Consider the following 19,755-nt stretch of genomic DNA (forward strand, 5'->3'; position numbering starts at 1 on the left):
AAAGATCTGGTTTGTTAGAGAGGTATCAAGTCACCCTTCGTCAGTTGCCTTCCCCTATGATTTTGTTCATGTCATGGGAGTAATTTACTCTGGGTCTTCAGATTGCCTCTGGTCCTTTTATTCTGGTATGGCCTGCAAAGGCCAAGTAAAGGTCAAGCCCACAGTTCTTAAAAGATTACTGGATCTACAAGCTTAGTGCATCCCACATCTGGTATCCTCAAAGGAGCAAAATGCATTTTGCAGAAGTCCTAAGGCATCTGCTGATGCACTTTGGGACTAGAATAAATAGGGTTGGACTTTCGCTTTCACAGTTCAATCCATGGTTAGAAAGACTTGGCTCTTCCCTAACAGCCTGTCCTCTCCAACCAAACTAGAGACATTTGTTTGGAAGAGCAACAAATTGTTCTTCCTTAATTTATGCACTTTTCGGTAGCCAGTAGGCTAGTTTTAGCCTACACCTCTGTTGAAATAGGAGATTTTAATAAAGAGTAGCTGATTTCAATAAAGGGAAGCATTATATGTGAGGCATGAGAATGAGACTTGTATGCTTTTCTCCACACATAAGTAGAAACCTGAGCTTCATGGAGATTTTGGACAGGAAAATCAATCATGCTATACCTGACAATTAAAATAACAGTCTCACTGAATCGATTTTTTTAAATCTAATGCGGGGGAACGGGGAAGGGTGTTATTGGAACTAACTGCTAAAGGATAACCACACAACATGATAAGCAGAACAGTGGGAATTCAGTTTACACTACCATTTGGGCAGAGGTCAAACCTGAGGGAGAAAAAGAACATTGAGAATGCAAATAAAATAGCCTTGAGTCTCAAAAACAAATATAAAGAGATGTCTGTACTAGAGGTTTTGATTTGCTAGTATTATAGTATTTAGATTTACTTCTAACATTTTTGGTATAAATTATCACCTGCAAGAAAAATACTGCTAAAGATCTAATGTACTAAGTAGAATACGTATGTTAGTTTCTAATTTTTAGAACAGTCCAGACAAGCTTTTAAATGTTAAATGTTCTCTTAACAACCACATAAATATAACAACTGGTTTATTATTCTGTTGTCTTTGTCTAGATGCCTCCTGGTACATCAAGGCCTGGTACTCGTGGTGGTCTCCTAGGTACTGGAGGGGTGTTGTCATCTCAAATTAAAGTTGCAGACCGTCCAGTGACACAACAAGGGTTAAGTGGAATGAAAACTGGAGTGAAAGGTATTTTAATATATGAAGAATTCTCATCTTAGTACAGGAAAGTGTTTTTAACACTGTCAATGAAGCAATACAATTTGGGGAAACTGGACGGCAGAGGATCTTTTATGGCTCTAGTGCCTCTAGTTTGGGACAGAAACTTGAAATTTGGCAATGAGATAGTCACTAGGTCAGACATGTGCCTTTTCGAGGTCCTTGGGCAGATTTGGCAGAATGTATAGGGATTTAAAAATATGGCTTGCACATATTTGAATAACGGCCTTACTATATTCTGTTCATATTATGCAAGCATAAGGGTGGGTGTGTATGGAATCTTAGCCTTGTCTCATTCCATAGAAAGTTTGATGTTCTTGTGGAATTTGGAGCTTTGCCTTATCTATATGATCTACTAATGTGCGTATTGAATGAGGCAAGGGGGCAAATGAACCAGCCTCCCGAGTACACATCTTGTGCAAGACAGAGGGTCTTACAAATGTCTAGAAAATAGTTCCATGTTATTTGTCTGTGTTTTATCGGTTTTTCTCTTAGCATAGTTTCTGTGTGGAATATCTGTAGGTTTCTAGAAAGAAAATTAAGGTTGCAAAGTGAAGCACTCAAAAGTCTGCTTCTTGTGCTAGTGCTTTATGATATGCTTTAATTATGCAAACGTGTATTTTGTGTATTGAATGAGGCAGGGTTACATAGTGAATGAATGGGTCATCATGTGATTCCATCTCTCTTTTTAGGAGAAATTCTTTTTTCAGTTACCACAGTGAAAATTCAGAGTGACTCATTAAGTGGACATACTCTAAATTTACATTGCTGTAATTGAGAACAAATGTTGGCCCTCAGGGTACAGGATGAATGGCATATAGTGATTATGGCCCTGGTCTAAGGACTTAGAAAATATATTGTATCTTGAGTTTGATTATATTTCCTTATTTACAATTGGAGAAAGATTTAGTTGATAAAGATCCTAACAGCTTTAACACCAAAGAAAAAATTCTGATTGCAAAGTCAAAAGTTTCTTATCTGTGTATAAGTAGATTTTACAAGTTCAGAGAAAATACGTATCTTTAAAATAATCTTTAAAATCTCTTTTATAACTTCAGGTTATTCTTATGACTCTTTATGAATCATAACAATAAGAGTTCCCCAAATTTGTGAAGCGTCAGAATAAGAGAGACAGGGTAACAATTTAAATGGGAATCCTAAATCATTTCAAAACATACAGAAGTGAGTCAAATGTCTAACCCAAATATTTGTGTAAGACTAACGCAAATTCATTAAATGATTTGGCGTCTTCAATGTTTTCTGTTAGTTTTAACATTCTAAAATTTCAGGATTTCATATTATTCTCTATAGTTTCCATTTTATGATTCCATAGTTTGTTATGTATAAAAAGGAACTCCAGTAAGAGACTTTATACTTTCACCCTGATCTTGCAAAATGTGAATTTTATTCTCCAGTTATTTTGTAGACTGTTCTACATTATCTACCCTCTTTTCTAATACTCCAATTTTAGAATGCACTAAATCACCACTAGCATCAAATAAGTCACATTTTGACTCGAGGACATGGATCACAGAAAGCGTGGAAGTTAGTGAGGTATCTGAAATCTTTTTCAAGGAAGAGTAATAGGGAGATTTTTTTCCTCTCAGCTGAACAAATTGTGATGTAAGGACCTACAGCTAATAGGGATTAGGGAGGGGAGAGGCAGACTAATGAGTCCATCCTTCTACTATCTTTGCTTTTAGAAATCTCAGAAGTAGCAGACTTTTCTATGCCTGAACACTACTTACAGTATTCACATCTCTAGGGTGATATTTGAAAACATTAATATTAAAAGAAGGCATAGATTGAGTCTCCTTCCAGCACCGCAGAACGTTGTCTATAAATACTTTACTATACAACAAATGTGTATACAGTTGTAATCACATTGATCTCACCCACAATTGGACTATGGTTTGATGTCAGAAATACAGCTCCAGGGTGAGGGGACTTCAGATGTCCTTCGAGGTAGTGGGTTACAACTAGAACTGTTGCTTTTAATTCCAGGGTGTTCAGTTTAGGTCCCAAAATTCCTATCACGACTGTCCTCTCAAAGACTCCGATTTAGCTATGCCCACTAAGCATTGGGAATAGCTGAGGGACAAGATGGGGGTGAATAGGAACTATTTGCAACTCATCATACCTAAGGCTGGTTCTATACCAGCCCAGACCGCAGCATTGTTTAGAGGTCCTTTGTCGTGTGGCTATGGCTCCAAGGAGGTTGGCACAGCAACCAATGATTTCTGGGGCACAGCAGTGCTCTGGCCATGTTACCAAAATATCCCCTATGTTGGAGGTGGCTTAGCGTTGGTGAAAGCCCCATTGGCTGGATCAGCTGTCTTTACAGTCCATTTGCTGTTGGAATGGCACAAAGGGGCCATATTTTAGAAGAGAGTCTATCCTAGAATCACCACTGAGCAGGTGAAAAAGAAAGGGCAGGTAAATAGCAGCTAGATTTACAGTAGATTGTCAACCAGAGAGAGACCGCTGATTCATATGTCACCTCTTTGTGCTGTGCGGAGAATCTATTTCTTGTGTGCTGTGATGTTTAGCCTGTAGAACTGGGAGAGAGCATGTGATGCACCTCAAGGTGATTTCAGCTTTATACAGAGTGAAAAGAGATACAGCTCAGGGCAGGGAGAACCTGTGTTTTTAAAGGACTCATTCAGCCTGATGGCATGGCTGGGCCGGTACAAACTACAAGAAAAGTCAGTCAGAGCTTGGGAGGCTGGAGAAGCATAGAGGAACCAACTCTAAAGGATAGAGGAGACTAGAGCTGAACGTGAAATTCTAAGCTTAGCTGAGGGAGAAGAGTGTAAGAAATCAAAGTGGGGTTGAAACTCTATCCCTGAATTAAGTGTTTCTATGATGCTTTTTAACTTGTATGTCTTTATTTTTAATATGTGCTTGGTTTTTGTAGAGAACACACATATTAGGGCAAGTTATTGCAAGTTTTCCTTAAATCCTCCATATCTTTTTAGGATGAGGTCATCCTCGTGCAAGGTTCATCTCAGAAATTTTCAGTTGCTTAAGTAATCTAAATCCTCACCAAAGCCTAACATGCATCTCGGATTTCATCTGTATTGATTGAATAAAGGCTGTATGAGGACATTCTGAAGGTGCTGGTTCTCTGTTTGGAGTATAACTTCAACTCGTCCTTTGTGAACTTAATTTGTGTCTCATTAAAACTTATTTTTTTCTAATAAAATGTTTCTTGTTCTCTTTTGTTAGGTCCTCAGAGACAGATTATGGATAAATCCTATTATCTTGGACTGCTTAGGTATGTTAGTGTCAACACTTTCAAGCTGTAGCATAGTTAATGTCTTCTCCCTCCCCCCACCCATATCAAGGAATAAAATACAGCAGCATAAATGGATTAGGTTGGTTGTTCACTTATGATGAAATTCTCCCCATTATAAGGCTTTCCGGGATGAGAAGGGCTTTTGTAGATCCTCTATCCTGGGGTACTTTTCAACCTTAATTCCAAGAATAAATTTGCTAAATTAACATAATTTTTCATTATTGCCCTAAGTATCTTATAAAGCACTTTGTCATGTTCAGTCAAATTTCTGTGTTGGATGGGCACTCCTAAATCATATCCTCTTACATATAGAGGGTATCCATGTTGTGAAACTGTTGTGGGATAGGGTGACCAAATGTCCCAATTTTATAGGGACAGTCCCAATTTTTGGGTCTTTTTCTTATATAGGCTCCTATTACCTCCACCCCCTGTCCCAATTTTTCACATTTGCTGCCTGGTCACCCTCTGTGGGATTGTTCTACTGGAACAACTGAACAATTCTACTTTACAGTTACACCAAAGGGGAGAAAATACTCTTAATTTAAATAAAATGAACTTTTTATGCTATCCTCCTGCTTTATAACTGTTTAAGAGTTTATCCAAGGTAGAACCCCCTTTTTTATTTCTTTAGCTGATCCTAGAGCTGTTTGAAACAACCTGTAATACAAGAGAGATGCCTTGAATACATACATTTATAATATAGTATTAGTTTTATCCTACAGTATTTTAATTGTACATTTTAAACATACAAGTAACTTTTTGTATTTCTTTTCTATAGAAGCAAAATAAGTGAACTCACAACAGAAATAAATAAGCTTCAGAAAGAAATAGAAATGTATAATCAGGAGAATTCTGTCTATCTGTCTCATGAAAAGAGGTGAGTCATGTTGCAGTTAATGCAACATTAGCATAGCCAAATGCCTTGTCAGGACCTTGTCTTTTGTTATATCAGACTTGAATATCTATACTGTGCAACCTACAGAACTATAAAAATGGATACTTGTTCTGATTTTGCTTTGTTGTATAAAACACTTAATCTCAAAAACTTGAATTTTTGTTCTTTATCTAGGGCAGAGACTTTAGCTGGTGAAATCAAAGAATTTCAAGGTCAACTAGCGGACTACAATATGGTATGCTATGGTTAGCTGTTTCACACTGGATTTTCCCCCATTGCTTTTGCATGGTGAACACACTGGTTTTAACCTTCAGTATTTTTTTGTATGACATTTCTCCATTAGAAAGATTTACTGTTTAACACCGCTTTAATTCACTTATTAAAAAGGAAACAAATGCTTGCCTTGTTGTCTCATAAGGATATTTACGCCCACACATACATACATTTTAGTGTTTTTATGATTAGACGCAACTTCCTCTTACAATATCAGAATTTGATGTTTATTACACTATGTCATTGGAAAAAATAATTTCCCTTGGCTTTTCAGTGAAGTCTCTGATTACGTGATCAATGACCCCGATGATAATTTGGGAGTTGTTAATATATGATCATAAGTACAACCATCATGAATCAGACCAATTATTCATCTAGCCCAGTATCCTGTCTTCAGACAGCGGCCAGTGCCACATGCTTCAGAAGGAATTATCAGAACAGGGTACTTTCGAGTGATCCATTCCCTGTCATCTAGTCCCAGCTTCTGACATTTGGAGATTTATGGACACCTGGAGCATGGGGTTCTGTCCATCACTATCTTGGCTAATAGCCATTGATGGACCTATCCTCCGTTATCTATTATTTTTGAACCCAGAAGTCTTCACAATATCTCCTGGCAACAGGTTTCACAGGTTGACTGTGTTGTTTGAAGAAATACTTCCTTTTGTTTGTTTTAAACCTGCTGCCTATTAATTTTATTGGGTGACCCCTAGTTCTTGTGTAATGTGAAGGAGTAAATAACATTTCCGTATTCACTTTCTCCACACTATTCATGATTTTTTAGACCTCTCTCATATCTCCCCCTTAGTCATCTCTTTTCTAAGTTTAACAGTCCCAGTCTTTTTAATCTCTCCTCATATGGAAGCTGTTCTATACCTCTCATCATTTTTGTTGACCTTCTGTGTCCTTTTCCAATTCTAATATCTCTTTTATGAGATGGAGTGACCAGAACTACACATAATATTTAATATGTGGGAATACCATGGATTTATATAGTCTCATTATGATATTTTCTGTCTTATTATCTATCCCTTTCCTAATGAATCCTAACATTCTGTTAGTTTTTTTTGACTGCTGCTGCACATTAAGCACATGTTTTCAGACAACTGTTCATGATGACCCAAGATCTCTTTCTTGAGCGGTAACAGCTACTTTAGATCCCCTAATTTTGTATGTATAGTTGGGATTATGTTTTCCAGTGTGTATTACTTAGCATTTATCAACGTTGAATTTCATCTGCCATTTTGTTTCCCAGTCATTCAGTTTTGTAAGATCCCTTTGTAACTCTTCGCAGTCTGATTTGGACTTAACTATCTTGAGCAATTTTGTATCATCTGTATATTGTGCCATCTCATTGTTCACCGCCTTTTCCAGATTATTTATGAATATGTTGAACCGCACTGGTCCTGATACAGATCATTAGGGGACCCCGCTGTTTACCTCTTTCCATTGTGATAACTAACCATTTATTTGACCCTTTGTTTCCTGACTTTTAATTAGTTACTGATCCACAAGAAGACCTTTCTTATCCTATGCTTGCTTATTTTGCTTAAGAGCCTTTGGTGAGGAACCTTGTTAAAGGCTTTGTGAAAGTCCTATTACACCCTTGTCCACATTCTTGTTGACACCCTTAAGAGTTCTATTAGATTTGTGAGACAGGATTTCTCTTTCCAAAAGCCATGTTGGTTCTTCCCCAACATATCATGCTTCTTTTTGAATCTGATAATTCTGAACTTTCATGTAGTTTCAACCAATTTGCCTGTTGCTGCAGTTAGGTTTACTGGCCTGTAATTGTCAGGATCACCTCTGGAGCCTTTTTTAAAAATTGGCATTACGTTAGCTATTCTTCAGTCATCTGATTCAGAGACTGATTTAAGTGATAGGTTACATACCACAGTTATTAGTTCTACAGTTATATATTTGAGTTCCTTAGGAATTCTTGGGTGAATTCCATCTGAGTCTGGTGACTTATTACTGTTTAATTTATCAATTTGTTCCAAAACTTTCTCTGTGGACACCTCAGTCTGGGACAGTTCCTCATATTTGTCACTTGAAAGGAATAGCTCAGTTGTGGGACTCTCCCTCACATCCTCTGCAGTGAAGGCTGATGCAAAGAATTCATTTACCTTCTCTTCGATGGCTGTTTTCTCCTTGAGTGCTCCTTCAGCACTTTAGTCATCCAGGGGCCTCACTGGTTGTTTGGCAAGCTTCCTGCTTCTGATGTTTGTTTGTTTGTTTTTTTAATTGCTGTTATTTTTTTGTCTTTAGCTAGTGTCTCTTCAAATTGTTTCTTGGCCTGGCTTATACTTTTACACTTGACTTGCCAGAATTTATGCTCCTTTCTATTTTCCTCACTAGAATTTTACTTCCAATTTTTAAATTATGCCTTTTTGTCTCTAAATTCCCCTTTTACTCTGCTGTTTAACCATGACAGTTTGTTTTTTATTTGGAGTATATATTTAATTTAAGCCTTTATTATGGTGTTTTTAAATAGTCTCTGCAGTTTGCAGGCATTTCACTCTTGTGACTGTTCCTTTTAATTTCCCTCATTTTTGTTTAGTTCCCTTTTTTTAAGTTACATGCTACTGTGGTGCGTTTCTTTGTCTTTTTTTGCCCAACAAGGATGTTAAATTTCATTACATTATGGTCACTATAACCAAGCAGTTCAGCTATATTCCCCTGTTGCACCAGATCCTGTGCACTGCTTAAGACTAAATCATGAATTGCCTCTCCTCTCGTGGGATCCGGGACAAACTGCTCCAAGAAGCAGTAATTTATGGTGTCTAGAAATTTTCTCTCTGCATCCCTTCCTGAGATGACATGTACCCAGTGAATATGGAGCTAGTTCCCCCACTACCTGCTTTGTCATTCCTATACATTTTGTACCCTGATTTTTAGGGTCCCATAGATTTTCTTCATTCCACCAAGTTCTTGTGATGCCTATTATATTAATAGCCTCATTTAATGCCAGGCACTCTAGTTCACCCATCTTAGTATTTAGACTTCTCACATTTGTATATAAGCACTTGTACATTTTGTCAATATTCAGTTGCTTGCTTTTGTGTGTTATATTTAAATGGGGTCTCTTATGCTTTACTCTTCCTGACTAGCTTCTACCTGAACTTTACCAACTTCTTTTCTATCCACTTTACTTGGATGGAGAGTTCCCCCTTTAATAAATTCATCCCTAAGGGATGTCTCTATCCAAACTATGTTCCTCTGCACCTGTCAGCTTTCCCCCAGCCCTTATCTAAAAACAAAAACAAAATCCTCTAGACCTGTTGAATTTTACATGTCAGCAGTCTGGTTCCTTATAGCTGATCACCTCTACACTGATACCTCGACTACTAAATGTTACAGTGTTATCTCTTTCAGTACCTTTATATATCTAGACATTTTTAGCGATAGTCTACAACTTTATTGTACATGTGCATCACAATATTGTGACTTTAAAAGGATTCTGTCAAGTTGCCTAGACCTGAAATGTTAGTTACTTTAAAATAATTTCAATGTGATGTAGAATGCCTTCTATATTCTAAGACCGCAGTTCTTAGAGCTGATCTGTGTGGACAAAGAGGATGTGTTTTGAGGAACTTTATATTGTTTAATGCTCCAGTTTACTGTTTTAAAAAATCCCAAAGAATAACCTATGCTTGCATAGAATCATAAAAACAGTGTTTTCTATTGGTTGTGCAGTAGTAGTTGCCTAACTAACAAGCACTATTTTGAAGTGTGTTCGTAGCCATTGTTAAGTTTTTAAGAAATTTAAGCTAATTGGACAGATACATTTTGTTTCAAATTTGAAGTGGAGTTGAAAATTAGCCTTTCTTTCTATATGTCCGTAGGAAAGGGCAAAATCAGTTGAGAGAGAAAAATATTTTGAGGCTTGTAAGAAGGAGAGGGAAACCAAGGAGAGTATTTAAAAAAAAAATGTACTGATATTATAAGTAATCAACTTTGCTTTGGATGTGAGAAATCAATACCGCTTCTGTAATATTAATGTTATTTATTATTAATTTTCTATACAGTTATATAGAACTTGTAAGAATTATGAAATATGAAGCTTACATGTAGTATATTAAAATTTCTAATTTCAGATTTTTGTTTGCAATACTATATCAGTCACCTCTTTTTTAACATTTTCAAAGAGTGATTTAAGAGTTTTCCAACTTCTTGTATGTTTCTTTAATGTGATTAAAAAGAACAGAGCATTAACTGTCTGAGCTTCTTTCTTGTTTCAGTTAGTGGATAAACTTAACACCAATACAGATATGGAAGAAGTGATGAGCGATTATAATATGGTAAGAGTTTGAGGATTTGCCATGTTAATATAGCATTTACAATAAATATATATATATGCATTACAACTTCAATACTTCAAATGTTTGTGCATTTGCATAGTTTTGTTCACCTAAACAGTCTAATGACTGTAATGAGATTATTCAGGTGAGTAATACGAAGTATGTAAGAGTTTGCTGGGTTGAGACCCACATGACTGCCTGTGTGTATTGTGTTAAGCACACGTGTAAGTGTTTGGAGGACTGAGGCCTTAGTTATAGAATTGTGACAGCATAAAACTCTCTTCTGTCTCAAAGTTTAGCAAACACTTTATAATTGTTTTCCAGAAACAGGATTGATAGTTTTTAAAAAATTAAATAGATGAAAAGTTTCTGTTATAAAAAACTCATCAAGGTATTTCTTATATGTTTTCAGTGAATCCAGTTCTTTTTTTTTGCTTCCCAAGGAAGTGCATGTCTAAAATTTAGATCTCGAGTATACCCTGAAAACACTGCATGGGATATTAAATGTGGTATCCTGGCATCCCAGATTCATTGTGTTAAAATACTGTGGTTGACATCCTAAATCAACATCTGTAGAGCTACAGTTATTGAAAGACTGACTAAACCTTTTCATCCAGCTGTTTTGACCCTAATGCTGGGGCATCTGTGTTGGTCAGTGACAAAGTTGCTCTTAGAATCATCCTCAAAGCCCATGATATTTCTCTATTTAAGATATGAGTGGTATGTCTCCCAACCCAAGGTACCAATATTCACATATATCACACATTATTTGGGTGGAAGGCACAGAAAACTAATCAGCTGAGAGGCTGACCACATGCACCAGTCTTCCTAATAAATTCCCCAGGCTTTTGAGTTTTTCTTCATTCTCCTCCACGCTCTACCCTTCAAAAGCAATAGTGCATTAATGGGCCTATGGTATGTTCAGAAGCAAATACATATCAGCTGTGCTTTCCCTTGAAAGTCTTTCTTAATTTCATAAGTTTGCTGGAGGGTTCCTCCAGGCACCAAAACTGCGCCAGTGCTCACTGTGTTCATAGTCAGAAGGAACTTTTCTTTGAAAAGAGGCTTCCAGCAGCCTGAGACACCACTGAAGATATTTTTACCCCAAGTGATCCAACCTGATTATTAATAAAAACACTGATATGCAGTTTCTGTGATTACAGCTCCCATTCAAATGCAGGCTTCCAATGGGAATTACAGTTACAGAATCTATCTCTGCAGCATCAGATAGGCCTTTGGGGTAGGAAGCCACTGCTATTCCTTCCCGTCTCCATTCTGGTCTTCCATTCCTCTCGTTCATTCAAATGTGTGTATAACCTTGGATGAATGGATAGTGTTTATATTTTCATTAGTGTCAAGTATCCTTTCATGCAAAAAACTGTTACTCACTGATTATTGATTTTTTTTTTAACAGCTAAAAACTCAAAATGACCGGGAAGCTCAGAGTATTGATATAATTTTTACAGAGAGACAAGCGTAAGTACATCAAATATCAGAAAATTGAATTTTAGCATAAAATAGCTTATTAAAATGGGTAAGACTGAAGAAGTGATCTGATTGATTGGGGGATTTTTAACTCAGAAAAATATTGCCTAAGAGGTGAATGTATGCTCTACAAGCATTACTGAATAAAGTTTGTAAGAACTAAAACTTCAGTCACTCAGTCAACTTTTTAAAGTACAGCATAGTCCTAAAGTACATTTAAAATATTGTTTCAATGCATTTTATTAAAGAAGTTGATTTCTAATTAGCTGAAACACATAATGGGTTTGTCCTCTAGCCAATCAGAAATTATCAGGTCAATAATCGTACAGGCTATTCTGTCACTACTGCATCTTGTTTCATTAAATATTGCAATTAAATATGTCATTCAGTACAACAAAAGTGAAGCTATTTAAAAGAACATTATGTAAGAATCAATGTCTTCTTTAAAAACAAACACTTTGTTCTTTGACAGCTTTTTGTTTCTTCGAGATTGCTTATAGTTAGTCTGACTTCCTGACTGAAACAAACAAATGTTATCATAGCTATCATAACACAATTAAAATGAGTTATTTAGTGATTTCTAAATACACTAAAAATGACCACATACCTGCTAACTGTTTTATAAATACACCACAAGTTTTTGTAGTGTGTTTGTTTTTACAGTTGGTGCCAATTCTGTCCTCATACATGCCTAAATCAATAGCATTTATTCCAGTGGGTCTATTTGAGGATAGATTTGGGTCATTAATGTTTCAAATCTTGTTTTTTATACAATGCAAAGGTCTTGTGACTTTAAAAGTTTAATAAAAAATTATGAAAAATGGAGCATTTTGCTATCCACTGTATTTTATAAACACTTTTGTGAAATAATGTGAAATACATTTTTCTTCTAATATTAAAAACAAATGTCTATTTTCTCATTTACCATAAATTATTCCTTAAATAAAATTGTTTTCCTATATCTCAACAACCTGATTTTAAGAATATTTGAAAATCTTGAAGAGATTCATCTACCTGCAGTTTAAAAACAGAAATGTCTCAGTGTTTTCTTTAAGTTGCTAAAAATATGTACTGCATTGGCAGTTTTCAAATATTCATAATGTTAACCAAAAAGACATCAGGCAACAGTGGCATTAGATAAAAAGGTGGTTGGTTTATCATTATGATAATTTGTCCTTGGATGCATTTAAATGGTGGAGGTGAGACAGCATTTTTGTTTTGCTTACTCAAACAAATACTTTTTGTTTATGAATAAAGAAAACTGAGTTTGGCTTAGCTGGAAAATCCCAAGTGCTCTAATCAATGTTTTTAGTTTTGCCTATTGGATAGAGCGTTGAATTGAGACTCAGGAGACCCCTGGGTTCAATTCCCACTTCTGCCAGTGGCCTCCTGGGTGACATGGGCATGTCACTCCCCCATTCTGTTCCTCGGTTCCTGACTGTAAAACAGGGGTAATGATGCTACCTTTGTAAAGTGTTTTGAGATCTACTGATGAAAATATTATAGAAGAAGTAGGTGTTATTTTCCCCCATTATAATCAAACAGTGAGATTTAAATGTCAGATATATGGAGTATATGCTTATGTACTTTGAAATATTTGTTACTGTGGTAATACATGCACATCACCAGATTTCTTACCTCTACAGTTAATACATGTGCCACACATTTGTCCAAAAGAGAGAGACCTCAAAGCTCTCAATCTATCTATAGTAGAAATATTTATATACAAGATTTTGAATGGATTAACCCTATATAATCAGCTATTGAAAAACCAAATTATCATCCATTATATAAGAATTTAGACCTCTTCAGTTAATTCAGGGTCGTCTATGTATTTGTCCTCAATAAATCCATCCTCATCAAGTATAAATGTATGAGTTTGTTCAAATACTGTAATGGAATCTTGCTCGTTGGTATTTGATATTGATGGAGAAGTGCTCAGATCAGTTGCGAACTCATTATCATACATTTCTGGTTCATATTCTTTCAGCTGTCGGTGATTGTAGCTGATCAAGTAGAGGTACCAAAGTGGGAATTTTATGACAATAAAAATCAGTAGTGAAGTGCTTAGGACAAACACCAGAACACCCAGCAGAAAGACCCAAGTTTTGCCGAGAGGTGGAGAACCTTAAAGAATACAAAAGAAAGTAAAATCACATTAAATTAAATATCTTAAACCAAAATAACCAGCTCCTTGCATAATACCCAAAAGAACTATGATATTAATTGCTTCATGGCCCAATAAGGGACTCATGGAAACAAAGTGATAGAAGAATTCTTGAGACTCTTTGTACAGCATTAATGGAATAGTAAGATTAATGGAATAGTAAGCATTAATGGAATAGTAAGATTTGGGCAACCAAAATCTGTGCACCGAGAACAAACTTTTTACGTGCGGGTACCTAAGTCCATATTTTCACCCTCTAGATACTCAGAATGTGCTGTGTGGCCAAGTTTAAACAAGTAACTTCTTTTTAGGGCTGAAGGTCTGTTGAAATGTTCTGGGCACATTCCACGAATCATTATTCAGATTTTAAGTGAACTTTAGATTCATCCCTGGAATAGGACAATAGAATGTGTAATTTACTTTTATTTTCAAGCTTCAAGCTGACATGGTTGCCCTCTAGAACATCTGCATCCAGATAGTCACTTTTTAATTTTCTTTCATTTTGCACATCTCTCCAGATATATTTCCTTTATGATGAAAATCCCAACAGATCATAGCTGCCAAGAATCTTTATTTGCAAATCTACCCTGTGTGTTCACAGTGCTGGCTAGTGTCCAGGGAATTATGGCAGCTGCTGCATCCTAAGGGATTTTGTGGCTGTGCTGGCCTCTTAGGTATAAAACGATCCAGAGATTGCCATCCCTTTCTCCCACTTCGGTCCTTTTGGTCTCTTTGTGCAGAGGAGAGAGAGTCTCAGGAGCAGGAAGTGGAGCTGCTACTCTGAGTGGAAAAATGCAGGGGAGCAGAATCATTTGGCTGGAGGATGAAGTAGAGAATAAATTGTGGGTCAAAAGGGAGAGGAAGGGGATCAAGTAGGGGGTGGAGGTGGTTCAAAATGGGACACCAATGGTGAAGAAAGTGGTGTAAATACTCCTTCATGTTTCCAATAGGGGTAGGGTGGGGAACAGTCATGGTGCCCTCCCACTGAACACACCAGAGGTTAGGGGGAAGGGTATGGGTAAGTAAATCAGTAGACCTTGTTTACATACCAAGAAGAAAACTAAAAATAGGAAGGAGCCTGTTTCAGGCATAGAAGATTGTGGGCGGTTTAACTGGGTGGCTTGATTGTAGTTCATTTAAAATACAAACACTCAGATGGTTATTTGAACCTCAAATATTCTTCTCACATCATTAGTTTATAGATATTATTTTACAATATTCCATAATGGAGTTCTAATTCAGGTCAGTTTTGAGCTCCTGATAAAGTTAAACATAACATAAATTCCATATAATATGAACACAAAATTTCTGTGCCTAGAAGCACAGCAATCCCCATATCCCTAACTTATTTGGAGAAATGTCCCATAGCACTAGTATTGGACAGTGCTATTATGAAGTATTAAAATGAAACATCAATACATCACCTGGATGTGATGCATTGCTCCTAATATTGTTGTTTGAAGAGTTGAGAGAGGATGTTAAAATGGCAGATGTGGAAGGTGTAGTGATTGCTATAGAACCTCTTCTTGAGTCACAATCAGCTTTTTGGATAGGTGCTGTCTTGATAGAAGATTTGTTCCAGACATCTGGATATGCACACAGAGTGTCATTTTCACGTTCTGAAAGTATGAATAATAAAATGGTAATGAAAGATTATATTTATAGGGTCTGTGCTGCACTGTGAGATATTGTGATATATAAGTGAGGTTCATTATTAATTAACAGTATTAAATCATATTTTATACATGAGGGCAAGCTGGATGAGGTGCAACCAGGTAAGACCAAAATAATGCCGGTTGATTGGAGAGAAACAAACACTGCAGAGGGGTTACTTTTGTAAATATTGTAATGTCCTGAATGCTGCTGTTGTCAAAACTTACCCAGTGTCACATTTGAGGTATTCAACCATTTCTGTAAACTGAGCAGGCCACAGGAACAATTCCATGGATTTCCATTTAAGGTAATCAGTTTAAATGATGCTTTCACATCAAAGTACTTCAACAAATTGTCCTGTAGACTCAAAATCATCAGGTTTTTTAGCGATGCAATTGTGTCAGAATCCAACTGGGATATTTTGTTATGATTTAGATACAATATGGATAGTTGATTTAAGCCTTTAAATGCAGCCTGTTCAATTGTACTGATATAATTACTACTAATATCTAGAATTGTGAGTTTTGACAGATTGCAGAAGGTATTATTATGTAGCACAGTAATGGCATTTTCATTCAGATAGAGTTCCCTTAAGTTAATAAATAGCTGCAGAACCTTTTTGTCGGTATCATTTAAAGTAATGTTGTTATTGCTAAGATACAGTTTAGTAACATTTTTACTTAGGGAGATAGGGATAGAAGAGTAATTCTTTGCAGATTCCTCACAAGTGACCTGTTGAAGGGAGAGAGAAAAACAATATAAACATAGAAAATTACAAATTATTTTCTAGTAGAGAGGGTTGTTGGTGAAGGAGAGAGAAACAGTGACAAGCACCTGCAGTGCAAAAAAACCTTGTAACCAAGTGTACCAACTCTTTGAGGTCCAAAAGGAAAGCTGTCCTGGGCCCGTACTATCCTATTCCTGATTTTTCTTAAAAATATACTTGTGGGATATACTGAGATGGTGGAAATCATCTCAGGCCTTGTCTACACTACAGGGAAAAGTCGATCTAAGCTATGCAATATGAGTTATATTAATAGCATAACTCAAGTCGACGTAGCTTAGATCTATTTCCCGTGGGGTCCACACTATGCAGTGTCAATGGGAGATGCTCTCCTCTCTGCTCCCCTTACTCTTCTCGATCCGATGGCGTACAGGAGTCGACAGGAGAGCGATCTGCGGTCGATTTAGCGGATCTTCACTAGACCCGCTAAATTGACCGACGATGCATCGATCACCACGCACCAATCCCCCTGTAAGTGTAGACAAGCCCTTAGTGAAGCAATTTTGGAGTGTGGAATTCCAAGACATGGAGGTGAAACTCCCCTATGTGGTGAGGGGTAAAGCTGGGAATTAATGACCAAGAGCAATTAGGAATGTAATGTGAAGTTTTGGCCAGGCCTGATGGGAAGGGGGCTGAGTATAAAAAGAACTGCCTTCCTACATAACCAGAAGATCCCTGAAGAAAGGTGTAGTGACTAAATGAAAGGAAGGGGGCAAGAGTTTGAGAATTAACTCATTTTTGGTTTCTCTTTATTTTTTGTTCCATATGTAAAGATATTTATTTTAATAAGATTTTCAGGCAGACCTTTTGGAGAAAGATTGAGTTCACTAAAGATTAAATCTTTATTGCAACCAAGACACTTAAACTAATTTGGTTTTCTGGGCTGAAACTAACCTACCTGAAGTCAGCTCTGAGAGCCTACTGTACTGATTTTATTCTGCATACCGATGAGTACACTGAGACCTGTTTTATTTTTACAAGATGGTGGATTTCTCGTGTGTGTATGTGTAATTTCCTCTCACACAGATTAGTGCAAAAGATAAAAAGCAAAGTTAGTTCTAGACATGTAGGCGGTGAGTCACGTCCTTAATGTAAGCAGAGTAATCAATGTAACAGCAGTTTAATCACCTGACTGTCCATCATGACGCCCAAAATATAACTACAAGAAGGAGGAAGTGATTCAATTAAAATTCTCTTTGGAAAGAGTGAGGTGAAAAATCAAATTTTATTATCTTATTACTATTATTGTTTTCAAAAGCTGTGGGGCTGACTTTGTGAAGTGCTGAACTCCATCAACACTCTTGGCTTGAGTGGTAGTTGAGGGTGCCCAGCAGCTTGCAGTTTTTTGAGCTTGCTCCAAAACTGAATGAAGTCAGAGAAAAGACCGTTGACGTCAGTGGGTTTTGGATCAAGATCTGAAAACATAAACCTATCAAACATGTTTGCAATTCAATAAATTTAAAAGTGCAGCCTTGTCATAATGATTTGCATTGGGTTATTGTGCAATTAAAAGAAAGCCATGTTGTTTATTCCATTTCTACATGCTTCCACCAGCAGGTTGTTGAATCTCTCTCTCTCTCTCTCTCTCTCTCTCTCCAGCTATAGCTATATATAGGCTTTGTATATATGCACCATAAGGTATTGAGGTGGTTGAAGATGGGACTGTTGTTAAAATACATAATGTCTTTAATCTACAAGGCATCTCCTGTAATTTCTATGGATCTTCTACAGAAATGAGCAAAAATTAAACAGATTCGTTTATATGGTTATAAAACTTACAGAAAGAGAAGTAATATTGCAGTCAGTCGTGACTGGATTGGAAAATAGTGCTCCAATCCAGATCATTAGCCAAGGGATTTTCATGTTCAAAATCTAGAAGAGAGAATATTTTTGCATGAGGGCCAAAATTTAAGTTGCTATATTAGTAGTTTAAAGGCATGCTCCTGGTGAAGATGGTTTTAGTAATGTAAACAAAAGTGTTGATTTATAGTTGAAACAAATGATTCATCATAACTTACTGTGTTTTTCTTACATAAATATTGCCAAGAGCCTAAATAAGACTCTAATTGGAGAGAGAGATGCATTTTAGCCAAAATAGCTGCAGCTTTTATTGAACTGAGCCAAACCTGAAACCAACCAGGAAGCTTTTGTGCAGTCGATCAGTATATGTGGTGACCAGCACAGTCAATGGAACTCATAAGCTGTCTATTATTCATATCATAGGATAGCCCCCTATGCACCGACCTATTCATCTGTGCTTTGGAGCTAGGTAACCATGGTGCTCAGCATGCTGTGTTGGGGTCTTTGAACAGGGATGCACACTATCTATTGGAAATCATGAGTGCTTTCCTTACAGAGGCTATTCGTTTTAAGATTAACCTACCTCAGAAATTGTGCAAATGACACCTGGTCCATCTGCTCCTTTGAATCAGGGTTGATTGGCAAGATATAGCCACCCATCAAGTAATAAAGTAAAAGTGAATGCAAACCATGTAAGCTGTATTAAAGGATACATGCATGCAGCACCTTTGGATTTTCAAGAAAGGCAAAAATCCTGTGAGGCAAAATCACCAGAGATGGAGAAATAGGATTTGGCAGGAAAACCAGAGTTTGGAAAAATTTACTTGATCACCCCTTAAGGAAGTTGAATCTAGGCTCCTTCAGACATATGCAGTGCAAATTTAGGGACTAAATAGGCACTAGGAGTTATCAGGTTAATTAAAGACCAGTAAACCTTACATCTCTACCTGGCAAACTGGTTGAAACAATAATTAAAAATAGAATAATAAAACATCTGGAAGATCATGATATAATGGGGTGTAACCAGCATGGTTTCTGCAAAAGGAAAATGTCTCACTAACTATTCACAGTCTTCAAACTTGTTAGTACAGTTGTGGATAAAGGAGGATCAGATGAGATAATTTATTTAGACTTTGAAAAGGTCTTTGACATGGTCCCACACAAGAGGCTGCTAAAAAACCCGTCATGGGTCAAAAGCTAGCTAGGAGACAGAAAACAAAGAGCAGGATGAAATGGCCAATACCCATCCTGGTTAAAGATTCACAGCAGGTCCTCTGTTTAATATATTTATAAATGGGCAGGAAAAGGGGAGTGAGCAGCAAGGTAGCAAAATCTGCAGATGACATAAAGTTATTTAGGTTAGTCAAGACCAAAGATGACTGTATGAGTACTTCAGAGAGACTTAACCAAGCTAGGTGAATGGGAAACACAACTGCACCTGAATTACAATTTTGGTAAGTGTAAGGTAATGCACAGTGGAGGAGAAAAAGTTAAAAACTCAAGACACCTTACAGGGTTCTTCTATGTTAACTGTATAAACCCTGAAAAAGGACCTAGAGTCAACTGTGGATGGCTCAGTGAAGACCTCTGGTCAACGTGCAACTGCGGTCAAAAAAGCAAACAAAATGTTAGGATGCATAAAGAATGTGATCATGAATATGGATAATATTATAATGCCTTGATATAAATAATGATGTAGCCTTATCTGGAAAACTGTGTATGGTACTGGTTACCCCCATCTAAAAAGATATTGCAGAATTAAAGGGAGTTGAGAAAAGGGTGACGAGTATGTTAAGAGGCATGGAAAAACTCATATGAAGAGAGATTGAAAACAGTGGAATGCT

At 36.8% G+C, this 19,755-nt stretch overlaps 2 protein-coding genes across 8 annotated transcripts in view; one reads left to right on the forward strand and one right to left on the reverse strand.

Annotated features, from left to right (window-relative positions):
• IFT74 (intraflagellar transport 74) overlaps nt 1–19,755 on the forward strand; it is a 61,107-nt gene that overhangs the window by 4,666 nt on the left and 36,686 nt on the right. For 4 of the 5 annotated variants that reach the window (XM_045020653.1, XM_045020650.1, XM_045020652.1 and 1 more), the window contains exons 3-8: nt 1,090–1,225; nt 4,484–4,532; nt 5,332–5,430; nt 5,623–5,683; nt 9,963–10,022; nt 11,437–11,498. In XM_045020653.1, the coding sequence (XP_044876588.1) occupies nt 1,090–1,225; nt 4,484–4,532; nt 5,332–5,430; nt 5,623–5,683; nt 9,963–10,022; nt 11,437–11,498 (467 nt within the window). Of the gene's footprint in view, nt 1–1,089; nt 1,226–4,286; nt 4,372–4,483; nt 4,533–5,331; nt 5,431–5,622; nt 5,684–9,962; nt 10,023–11,436; nt 11,499–19,755 lie in introns of those variants that run through there. The other variant, XM_045020654.1, reaches the window with a different exon arrangement.
• LRRC19 (leucine rich repeat containing 19) overlaps nt 9,649–19,755 on the reverse strand; it is a 37,921-nt gene continuing 27,814 nt past the window's right edge. For 2 of the 3 annotated variants that reach the window (XM_045020655.1, XM_045020657.1), the window contains 5 exons: nt 17,891–17,983; nt 15,555–16,059; nt 15,099–15,293; nt 13,312–13,634; nt 9,649–11,339 (listed from right to left, as the gene is read on the reverse strand). In XM_045020655.1, coding sequence (XP_044876590.1) covers nt 11,319–11,339; nt 13,312–13,634; nt 15,099–15,293; nt 15,555–16,059; nt 17,891–17,983 — 1,137 coding nt within the window. In that variant the 3' untranslated portion in view covers nt 9,649–11,318. Of the gene's footprint in view, nt 11,340–11,729; nt 13,635–15,098; nt 15,294–15,554; nt 16,060–17,890; nt 17,984–19,755 lie in introns of those variants that run through there. The other variant, XM_045020656.1, reaches the window with a different exon arrangement.

Source organism: Mauremys mutica, chromosome 6 (genome assembly GCF_020497125.1).
Source record: "Mauremys mutica isolate MM-2020 ecotype Southern chromosome 6, ASM2049712v1, whole genome shotgun sequence".
Taxonomy (NCBI): Eukaryota; Metazoa; Chordata; order Testudines; family Geoemydidae; genus Mauremys; species Mauremys mutica.